At 41.1% G+C, this 12122-nt stretch overlaps 1 protein-coding gene across 1 annotated transcript in view; it reads right to left on the bottom strand.

Annotated features, from left to right (window-relative positions):
• MED13 (mediator complex subunit 13) overlaps window positions 1-12122 on the bottom strand; it is a 51004-nt gene that overhangs the window by 27318 nt on the left and 11564 nt on the right. Inside the window, 1 exon segment of the mRNA XM_005424392.3 lies at window positions 10564-10732. Coding sequence (XP_005424449.3) covers window positions 10564-10732 — 169 coding nt within the window.

A 12122-nucleotide genomic window follows, 5' to 3' on the forward strand; every position in this document is an offset into this window, starting at 1 on the left:
AGGAATGCCAGGAAAGTTACATTTAAAATGCAGTGAGGATGGAGCTGAGCATCTTGTTGATGCCTTCAAGTGTAACAGAACACACCACTAAATTCCAGTATGGAAATCTGATTAAACTGTAATCCTTATGCAAATGGTGGAAGACTGATTTTCCAACTGAATTTTATTTCCCAAACCATATTGGATGTTTTGGGGTGAAGGAGGTGGCAGTGCTTTGGTTCCCTGCGACAGACACGGTTCAGAAGCTCAGTATCAGCAAGATAAAACTTCAAAATAAAAGCACATATTCCCTATATACACTTTAAATGCAATTAAGCTTCACCTCTTGTAAACACCCCATTGTTAGCCAGATAAAGGGCAAACAATCACGGCATAATCTGATGGAATTCAGATAAACCAAGACAAAGGGAGGCATCAGCATGATAACAGAAGCATTTCAATTCATCACTGCAAAACCAGTCCTAAGGAGCAGCAAGGAAAACTCAAGGTCACCATGCAAAAGCCAAATCCAAAAATACAAACAAGAAAAAAAGAGCCCAAATCAGATTTCTTTTCTCCCCCAACTCAGCAGGGGAGAGGTTTCCAACAAAATAATCCAGGGAGTGAGCACCCAGCGCTGCCACTGCCATTGTTCCCAGCTCGGCCTCCATGGCATGGAGAGAGGATCCACTGCCACAATTCAGCCTGGAAAACCCAAATTTCACCCAATTTCCACTAATCCTGGCTATAAATATAAGTGTGAAACAGCAGAACAATGCCCAGCACCGGGAGGGGGTTTCTTTTAGAGGTGCAGCAGAGTTCTGGCCAGGAGGATAATATGTTTCACAAGAGAAATTCACAGTAAAAAAAGGAGTCTGGAAACTCGGGATAAGGAAACAGATCCCACCCGGGACACAAAGTATCCCCTGGAAGCACCAGAGTGCTTGAAACAAAGCTTAACCTGAAAGGCAAAATTAACACTTCGTGGACTCAAATGCAGTTTGTTTCTTCTGAGCCAGACTGCTCAGAAACTGCTTCCCCACATTTGAATTACTTCAGGTTACAGAACTTAAGAAACAGCAATGCATGTGGAAATAATCACAAGAAATACAAATAAAGAATCCTAATTAAAACAGAAAAAAACCCAAAACCACAGGGAAGCTCTTTGGAGGGAGTGGAGAAAAGGAGGAAGGAACATGAAGAACCAGAGCTCTGCAGTACTGGATGCCCCCACACAAATTATTGTATGGGCTTAGCAAGAAACTCTACAAACATGCAGGCTTTTTATTATTGTTTTGTTTAAATTAATACATTTGAACATCCTCCAATTCTTTAAAATTCTAGAGCCTGACTGCCAGTGAACAACCTCAGCTTAGGAGGAATATTCCAAACTTTACCATAATCTAATTAAAAAAGAAAAGAAAAAAGAAAAAAAAAGGAAAAAAAATAAAAAGAAAGAAAAAAGGTGGTTATATTTTTTTTTCTCCACCATTTCTCCAAGTCCTCTTCTAATCTTCTCAATAACTCACCTCACAGCCAAAAATCCTAATCAAGCAAAAAGTCTGCCACGTAGCACTTTGGGGTAAATAGGCAAATTATCTTTACAATTCAGTCAAGGACACAGTAACAGAATCAGGCTGGTGGTTTCCTGCCTGCTAACGGAGAGTTCATCCTATTTTTATTTGCAGACTATTTTAGGTAGCTCAGAAGATCACTGGTAATTTGTGCAGAGCATCTCACCACTGAAATATGAAAAAAAAATCCCTACACCTCAACACTTTGAAATTTTATTCTGCATGAAGAGAGAACCAGTGACGTCCTTAAGGTCAGATACAGAATAAAAAAATCTGATGCTAAAGTCAGCCTTGATAACCTCTCTTTTTAGTACTTCTACCACTACCATCATGTCTTGTTGAATATACTTTTGTTCAGAAAGTTCTGAAAACAAAATCCTAAAAAAACCTTTTTGTCTTATTCTGAACATCAAGTTGCTCCATTAATATTTCTAATTAATTTCATTAAAGTCCCAATCACAGAATTTAGGTATCAATAATCCAGTTCCTAACTGATTTCTGAGATATGAAGTGCCATCAGAACAAGGATTCTTTATGACTTTTGATCTGAACACACCAGAATTCAATTAGACTGAGGTCCAATCCTGAAAGCAACTTTAGAAACAAATAAAAAATAAAATAAGAGACTCCTTGGGAATAATGCTATTTGAAGCAACCTTCAGTCCTCATCCAAACTCCATTAAAATACATTTGTGTAAAACCATCTGATTCCCCCATGCTCCCTCTTCTCTCTAATCACACAAAACAAAGATGTTTTCCTTTCAGAGACAAAGGATTATGATTTTATGGGGGGAAAAAACCAGAAGCTGCTGTAGATAAATCCAATACAATTTCTACTTCTACCTTTTTAAGAATAACTGAAGGGTAGGAGGGGAAACCACACTAAAATCCACATCTACAGGAGGTTTCCATTAGCAAATCTGAAAATATCTCCTTGATAAAAAGGTAATTAGGTCTGGTTTTGTCTCCACATTAGGACTTCTGTAGAGCTTTAGATCTTCAAAGTGCTTCCCAAACATTGGCTGCATTAGGACCCCACTAATCCACACTCAGATCACCTCCCCATGACAGCACCAGCACAAGGAAGGCTCTAACTAAAAGCACATTTCAATAGTAAATAAAAAAAAAATCCAAATGTTTCAGCTGAAAGAGAAAATGTTTGTTTTATGTAATTACTATCTCCTGTTTTCCTAGCTTGTCTTTGTGAATTACTTCTGAGTTGAAGTGGGAGCACCTTCTGCTGCCAAAGCGCTGCTAACCCAACCAAAATATTTACAGAATCCTCAGGGAGTGCAGCCCGAGCCCCCCCTGCACAGAGCTCACAGTGCAGGGATGGAAATGGGGAAATGTGGAAATGGGGAAATGGGGAAATGTTTTCCTGCCCCAGAGAGCCCAGCAGCACAAACACAGCAGCTCAGCTAAGGCCCTCATTAATTAATTAATTGCCATTATAAGTGTGCTATAACATGATTGCCAGAAGTTGGCACATCTTGGCCAGTGTGGGGAATTTTCCCCAAGGATCAATCCCTGACAGGAATGGAGAGTTCCCAACCTCAGCCACCAAAGGGAAACTTCTCCCAAGAGCTGAACTTCACCACTGAGTGCCACTGAAATCAATTGAAAGCATCAAAGAACCTCCTCTTGAAAATCTGACAGTTCCCTTCCATGATAAATTCCTGGGATGGAGAACACAGTCTTACAATTAAATAGGTTCTTTTGGAAATAAAAAATTATAAGGAAAAAAGGTTTAAAGTGACACAAATCCCCCATGGAGCCCTAAGTCTTTTCCTTTTTCCTTTCCTTTTTCATTTCCTTTCCTTTTTCCTTTCCTCTTTCCTTTCCTTTTCTTTTCCTTTTTCTTTCCTTTTCTCTTTCCACCAGGCTGGGATACAACAGAGCAGTTCTTTGGGACACTCCCAGCTGCAGCTGGAACACCCCAGGTACTGAGGAGAAGTTTCTTCTCCAGCTCCCTCCCCGCTTTGCTGCTCCCAAAGCCCATCCTATCCAAACGTGGCATCCTCAATTCCCACTCCCCATCCACAGTCCTGAACTGCCAAACTCCCCAGTCTTAGTTCTGACTGCAAAGGAGCAGGAAATTCAGAGTGCTTGTGCTGTGATCAGCAAAATAGGAAATAAGTCAAACACTACAAGCAGTGCAGGGAAGCTCAGCAAATGCACAGCTCCATTGCCCAGGGAGCTGCAGGTTCTGTGTCAGAAATGAAGGACCCAGAGCTGGAACTGCTGCTCTCACTGTGGACAAAGCCATGGAGCAGAGATGTTCTTCCAAGCATCCCTGAGTAACTCCCCATGGCCAGGCAGGGAAATACAGCAGAAAGCTGATTTTGATGATAACACAAAGCAGAAAAACATAGCTAATAGCAAAGTAGAAAAAACCCTTCCAGTTCAAAGCACATCATTAATGACTCCTGTCAAAAGGCTCTCCAAAGCATTCTTTGTGGCTGAGGATGTTTTGATTTGACTTAGACCTGAGTTAAAAATATTTATTTATTCCATAACTGAGTTATGTGCACTAAAACAAACATAAATGCAGCAAGCAATCTGTATTCCAGAATAAGCCACAGTTGCCTTAGACTGACACATTTTAAATTAACTTCATTATTAACAGCCTTAGCTTCATCCCAATAAAACCAATTTTATTTTTATACACACTAAAACTCCAACATGGTATTTTAAAAGGAAGCAAACTGATTTTTTTCAGGAGGCAGCAAGAAGTTAATATATACACACAAAGGTATATATTTTTCCAGATAAAATTATAAACAATACTACAAAGAGTTTGCTCACTTTCCTGTATTTCAGAAATTAAATGAGACTAATAAAGCTGTCACCTTGGGTTTTAGCATCCTTTAATTTGAGGCTGCAAATCTCAGCTATCTGAACTTGAGCTTTCACAGGGAAATATACATTTGCTGTAAAGAATAAAGATCCAGAAGCTCTTTGGGAAAAGGATAACAGCTCTAAACATCCCTGTGTTCCAAAGCCAGGGAACAGCTTTCCCTCTATTGCTTTTTCCCATCCTTTTTCCCATCCTGAAACATTTACAAACATCTTGTTAAGCCAGATTTTTTCAAAGTTCAAAATGGAAATGCATTATAAAATTGTAATTTTACAAAATCTGAAGTATCTGTATGGTTTTTGTATTATTTTATTGTTCAGTGAACAAAAAGAGCAGATTTATACTTGAAAGCTAAAAACCCAGAGCCATATCCATTTTTTTTCCTTTTTCCTGATGAACCAACTAGCAGTGTAATTTAAGCTAAATAAGAGAAAACTGCTTTGTGATGTAAAGTGCTAAATTTGTCTGCTTGTAGTCTCTGTAGCAACCCAATATTCCAAAGAGACAATCATGTGATCAATGCTCTCAGCTCCTGCTGTTTATCCTGCACTGTCCTACTTACAGCAGCTCTCAATTCCAGCTGTCTACAGCAAAAGGAAAAACATCACCTGCTCTCCTGCCGGGACATGATGCCAGAACAGCCTCATTAGAGCTGCTGCAAAAAAATGTTGACATTGTTTGATTTAAAGATTAACATAGGGAGGAAATTTACACTGCAAAGAGTCGAGCAGCCTTAATAGAAAATATTCTAGCACTATCACTTGGTTGCAGACTAAATAGAAAGAAATAAACCCAAAACCTGTGGGTGAACCTTGTTTTGGTAGTTAACTCTCTCAAGTATGAAGGAATTTTTGAGCTTTAGCACCCAAAAGTCTCATTCTGTTCCTTAATAAAAATAATTCCCAACAGCATCCCAAGGGATCAAGAAGTAAAATTCTGTGTTCCTGTGAGAAGATGACCATGAGAACTGGGAGAAGGGAGGCAAAGAGGGCAGAAATGGGGGTTAAAAGCAGCATTCTCTTTGTCTTAGGGGCAGTGAAGAGCAGACAGGCAGGAGCTGTTAGTGCCAATGCAGACATTTCTGATGGCACACCAGGACCATTCCCAGGGCCCAGATGTAAAAAATACCCCCCAAACTCACACTGCAGCCACAGCCATCCCAATTCCAGCCTGCAGGGCTGCACCAGACTCAGCAATCACACCCTCAGTGCCACCTCTTCCTCACGGCAAGATGAGGCAGAGAAAAAAAAAATCCCTCTCCAGAACTATGATAAACACACCTTCAAAACAAGATGGCTACAAGATGTACAAAGGTTTAAAATACAGCCAAATTGGTATCTGGAATGTTCTCCAGCAGTCACTTCCCATGAAGTTATATATTTATTATTTTCTATTTCTGTGGGAAATAAAAAAAAAGAGAATGGTGGCCTGGCATTCTAAAATCTGAACCCAGACTTGTGGTAAACAGAATTACCCTGAAACCTGTGCAGCAAGTTATGATAACCTTATCACTTATGAATTTTCAAGCGGCTTGTGGGGTGGTTTTTGTATTTTCTGTTTTGGGTGTGTGGTGTTTCTCTGGTGTTTTTTCACCCTTTTTAAGTGAACTCGTCAGACACAAGTTCTGCTTTGCCACCCACTGCAATGGCTGCATTATTTCCCAATTACAAGGGAAAAAAAAAAGCAACCATACAAGTAATATAGCAGCTTTTAGCATTCTAGACTTTTAGCTGTCTATCAGATCCACCCACCAATTCAGGATTACTCAATTGTTTGCTTACTGCTATTTCAATTGTGTTAAAGTTTAGCAAGTTGTAATTATTACCAAAAACTCCAAGAGATGCCCCTCACATAAACACTTGGTACTTCATTAGGAGTGTCATATTTGATTTATTTCATTTGTATCTAAAATAATATTTAAGCTGACAGCTTTCCTAATGATATTTATTCCAGGTATACCCCAGTAATGAGTAAGAGGAACAGACTCATCCAAAGGCAGTTACTGAAGCAATCCAACCAGCACAGTGGGATGGGACAGATCAGTCTCCATCTCCCATTTATGAGGGGATTTTGGAATAAAACATACACAACCACATCCCTGAAACCAGCAACAAAACAACTGCTTGGAAAGGAGAAAAGAGAATTACATTCCTATTTGTCAAAGTTTAATTTAATGTGTAGTCATTTGAACCACATTAATGAGCTTCTGTAGTGTCCAAAACAGGTTGTGACAAATACAATGATTTTTTTGTTTGTTTGTTTGGTTGCAGCAAACACCTTCAGCAAAATCCTCTCTGTGGTTTTTTATTCATCTGGAAAGCTGAAATCACCCACTTAAAAATGTGCAACAAGACCCCAGCACACACCCCCTGCTTCAGGGAGCTGCTCCATCCCTGCCCTGTCTAGAAACAGGAATGGAACCAGCAGACTTGAAACCCTCAGAGAGTTTCCCCAGGCAGGGTAATGGTGAACTAGAACACTGACTTCTCTTCTTTTAAGTTTCATACTAAATAATCAGTGTCTCATCCAACTACACTTCCTCCACCCTCACACTTTCAGTACCCAGATCCAAACTCATAATCCTATCTGTAACCACTTTCAAATCTTTGTAAAAAATGTTTACTATATTCAAAGAATCTCTATCCTAAAAAAAATTTCCAAAAAATTCAATTGCTAAATGGCTTAATTAATCTTTAACCCTAAAGTTTATACTCATAACTACTATTCTTAAGAACCTTATTTAAAAATGTGTTTTAAAAATCCACCAATTCAAATTTAAACAATAACCAAGCTCTAACTCTACCCCAATAAGATAGTTCCAAGTCTATGAACTTGTTCTCAGAGATGAGATTCCAGCCCATCCCTGAGTGTCCCTTTGCTCAGTGCTGCTGGAGCTGGGAGCAGCAGGGAGGGAAGAGCAGCTCAGGGTTGTTACCTCACAGCACAAGGCACAGCTGAGGGGTTCCTGCTCCCACAGCAAAAGTGTTAACAGATCTCATATAATAGAGGTCAATTTAATGAGTTTATTTGTTTAGGAGTCACAAATTACAGAGTGAACACAAAACTATCTGACTTCCCTGCTCAGCTGCTCGCACACCACACCGGTGTCAATTATGAACGTTCAGGACTTTCCTTTAAAATTCAAGTGTACAATGACATGGACTTTTTATTTCACTATAACCTTACACAAGGAGAAAAAACCCCAGCAGAGCAACAGGCAGGAAGGCAGGGCTGCTGGAGGAGCTGTTCTCACAGCCCAACACCTATCAGAAATCCCAGCCTCCCTCCTGGCTGCTGCGCCACCACCGCCGCTATTGTTGGGAGAGCAAGCCCAGAAAATCTCCCTTCTGGAAGCACAGGCTTTCAAACAGAACTGGGAAAAATCCAGATGGGATCAGCTTCACATGAAAGAAACAGCTCTATTTGCACATCCTTCAAAGGGACAGGCAGGGACAGAGTGGGGTCCTGCAGCTCGCTCAGGCACAGCCCAGGGGAAGGAGGCACCTCCACTCCAAGGGCACTGCCTGCTCCACTTCCAGCCAAATTCCTTGAAACTGAAGATTTCCAGCAAGAACAACCAACCTGATTGAAATCTGCAGCTGTAAAACACAGGGAACAAATCTCTAGAGTGGCTGGCCAAGCCTCAAAGTGCAGGGTGAGATAAATTATGATCCAAAGCACACTGGTAGCAAACTTCACATCCCCAGGATACCAAATTACCTCCAATTACACAGGCACAGGAATTCCTTCCCAGGTTTCTGAACCTTAATGCAAAGAACAGTCCCAAAGACAGCAGAGTAATATGGGATGAAAGACAAATACAGCTTCAAAACTGATTCTTAAGATCTCTGCATCAATTCTCACTAACACAAGAGGGGCTGTTGGGGGTTTAGTTGGGTTTTTAATTAGGTCAGCCACATCTACAAAAAATTATAAACTTTGTATAGGTTCGGCCGATTAAATGGATCCTAAGGAATGAAAAATACGCAGAAGTTGTATTAAGGTTTAGTTTTTGTTAGTTTTAGAGCAGCTGTCTGGTAGGAAATGTATCAGCACCCCAGGTGCAACATTCAGAGCTTTTTCCAGGCTGGCTGCAAGTCCCTTTGTGTGGGGTTTGCTGCAGTGCCACATTTAACTTTGGCCATGAGAGAAATGTTCCTTTCACTCAGGAGTGTTCCAGACTTTGGAGCTACAGAGGTGGCACCACACAGCACCCATGGCAGTGTTTGGTTTTCTCCCACAAGCCTGAACTGAGCCCTCTGAAGAGCCCAACTTTGCTGAGAGCAGAGATGATCCCAATTCTAGATATTCCTAGGAGGGATGAGCCAAATTTGCCACAAGAGCACACATCTGTTCACCATTCCCCCACTTCATTCCATAAAAGCCAATGCTCAGAGCATCACATGGCATTGAGCTATCTGGTAGGAAATACTGAAATTTCTCAACAATAAAATATTTTACACAGATCTGTCAAAGCTATTTACATATTTTTCCTGCAGTTCTGGGTTACATATGATGAAATTGTGTGAGTAAGCACACAATTCCTTCAGTTATTTTCATCAAGCACGCTGACATTCTGACCTTCTTCAAAAAAGAATCAGAGCCTCCAAATTAAACAAACACTGCTATTTTATTTTAAAAGCTTTCATCAGCTTTTCCAGCTGCTCTAGAGAGCTTTATAGAATTACTCCAAGAGAATCCAGGACATAACTAATGCTAGTTTTAAATGGCAATTTGGTCAACCAATTCCTCAAAGGAGGAAAGCCCAGACTGTGCCAACACAATATTGGCCAAAATAGTTAAAAGTAAACCCTTTCCTCTTGATTTATAGCAGAAAAAAAATGGATGGACAAGGACACCCCAGAGAGGAAACATTTGCCCTGACCAGGGTGGAGAAAGAAATGCCTGGAACTAAAGGACAAGTTTATACATAAATTAAAAGCAGCAGTTCACAACTACTAATAGAAACACACACAAACATGTGCTTCTGCTTCTTTTGCTCCAAAACAGCTTCTCAATTTCTTTCAAGTTTAAATTTATTGCAGAAGATGCCAACAATGGCCAACTCCACACCCAACAAGCAAAGCCACTGATCTCAAAATTTCCTGCATGCAAGATTTAACACATACATAGACACACACACACTGAAAAAAAAAGCCACACAAAAAATCCCATCATCTAAGCTTTAAATTACTTTGGATTTTAAAAGCTGATTTGGGAACAGCGATTAAACTTGTTCCAGCTAACCTAGTTTTTATTCATTTCATTATTTATTGCTAGGCAACATAGACCGTGTCAAACCACGTTAGAACCATGAGAAGAAGTCCTTCCAATTTAGATCAAAAATTCTCTCCTCCCCCCAGCATGGAGGCCACATGGATTCTTTTAACAGCAGCATTCCCAGACACCATCCTTGTTCTGACCAGGAGCTGACATTCCAAACTCTCAGCATCTCCCGTGGGATGCAATTTATCCAAAGCTCAGCTGGGAGCTCTCCATGATGAGTCTTTAGTGTCAGCAAGCAGAACTAGCTCCAGTCACCTGCACGTCCAGGGCAGGTGGACCTTCATAAGGTCCTTCATTCAGGACCTTAAAGATGAGATACCTTCATTCAGGACCTTAAAAAAGATACCTTCATTCGGGTCCTTTAAAAAGGAACGTTCATTCAGGTCCTTTAAAAAGGTACCTTCATTCAGAACCTTAAAAAATATGAGATACCTTCATTTAGGACCTTAAAAAAGGTATCTTCATTCAGGATCTTAAAAAAGGTACCTTCATTCAGGACCTTAAAGATGAGACACCTTCATTCAGGACCTTGAAGATAGGATATCTTCATTCAGGTATCTTTATCTTCCTTTCTGGAAGACTCTACGTTCTTTCCCAACACCCATTATCCATGGTTTGGACATGGCTACCAGAAGGGATTCTGAAGTCATGGGTACCAGCACAGCAGAGATTATTTACCGTGTTTAGCATTACTTCTTTTCATCATAAGAAACTTTTGAAGAACTCCAAAAAAGCAGCAAAATAAGAAAGAGCAGAGACCCCGGCTCCCGAATAAATCACCCACAGGAGTCCCTTAATCAAACCTTTCTTCTAGCACAAAGAACAAACCCTCCAACTTCTTCAAGAGAGCACAGTAAAGGCTCCTACCTCTTGTTGATGGGTTTCTCATCCTTCTCGTAGGGCTTGACGAACCAGCGGCCGATGCGCACGAAGTTCCTGTTCATGAGGCACCGCTCCAGCAGGTTGTGAACAGCCTTGAAGAGCAGCGTGCGGCACTCGTAGGACAGCCCGTTCTCCCACACCCCATCTTCCTCTTCTGCAAGGCACAGGGGAAACAGAAATCACCTTTTATTCCATCCTGCCATTTCACACATATCACAATAGCCTTTTCTCTCCCACAAGGTTTTCAGAGATATTCACAGCGTAACACGCAACCAAAGCCAGCCTGTGGTGTTCAGATAACTCTGCTTACTTTATGGTGGAGCTGCTAAAAGTGATCAGCTGTAAAAATATCTCATCCCCCACAGGGAAAGAAGATTCAACAGTTGTTTGTACACAAAAGAAACAAGTAGCAGCAGCGTGTTATGCATTGCAGCCTGCAAGAGCACTGTGGGATCTGTCTGTGAGGTGTTTTGGGGAGTCTGGGTTACTCATCCTGCAGAATTGGTGACAATTAGGCTTAAAAATAAGTTTACCAAAGCCAGACTTAATATATCCTGGTGTCTTTGAGTAGCATTGACTGAAGAAGGCCAGGAATAAAAGTCAGCACTCAACTGACTCTCAATGATCAACAATTTGCTAGAGATGATGAAAAAGGCTCAGATTCAGAATATTGGTAAGATCAACATGATTCTCCTCACAAGACTCAAAACTGCCATTTCTGTTTTTAATTCAACATTAAAAATGAAGATATTTAAGCAGCCTAGCCCTGCTTTCTGATGTACATAGAAAGAGAGAAAAATCAGCAGGACAATGCCCAGTTGCTACTGCTGGGATTCTGCAGTCAAACACTGACATCTTCTGTGCCCACAAATCAAACACAGGCACAGAATCCAACTTGCACAAGCCAAGGTGATTTGGCAAATGGAAAAGCAAGATTTATGACAAGGAGCTGCAACTTCTTGCACCACTCTGGCTCCTGCTCAGTGTCTGAACAGGGTCTAGAGGCCCTCAAAGCACAAGCACTGGTCCAAAGAGCTGCACTGGCACTGCAATTCCCTCACCCAGGTAAAACAAGGGACATCTGGAAGTTCCTGGGTGTCTCCCAGGATATATCTGGAATATATCTGATATCATTCATCCTCAGCAACACTAACAGGAGGATGATAATATAATAAAGCTTGAGATACTGCCCTTAAATCCCTGGCAATCAGATCTTACCTTTCTGGCTCTAATTCCTGGTATTTTGTGGTTTACATCTACCCCTCAGGACGTGCTCCTGCTCTCCTTGGACTAACCTAGCAGAGTTACTCTTCAAATGCCATTGCTTTGTACTCCAGGTAGCAGCAGAGAGGAGAAGCTTGTCTGACATAGATAAGGAGACATTTTTACTCCAGTCTCTGGATAGTCATGGAATAATTTAGGTCAGAGGGGACCTGTGGAGGTCGTTGCTCCAAGCTCACACGGAGCCCAGGTGAGAACAGGTTCTCCTGTGTCACAGCCCTGTCCCTGCACATCCCCAGGGGCTGGAGCCCAGCTCAGGTTCA

Source organism: Geospiza fortis, unplaced genomic scaffold, assembly GCF_000277835.1.
Source record: "Geospiza fortis unplaced genomic scaffold, GeoFor_1.0 scaffold538, whole genome shotgun sequence".
NCBI classification, from domain to species: Eukaryota; Metazoa; Chordata; class Aves; order Passeriformes; family Thraupidae; genus Geospiza; species Geospiza fortis.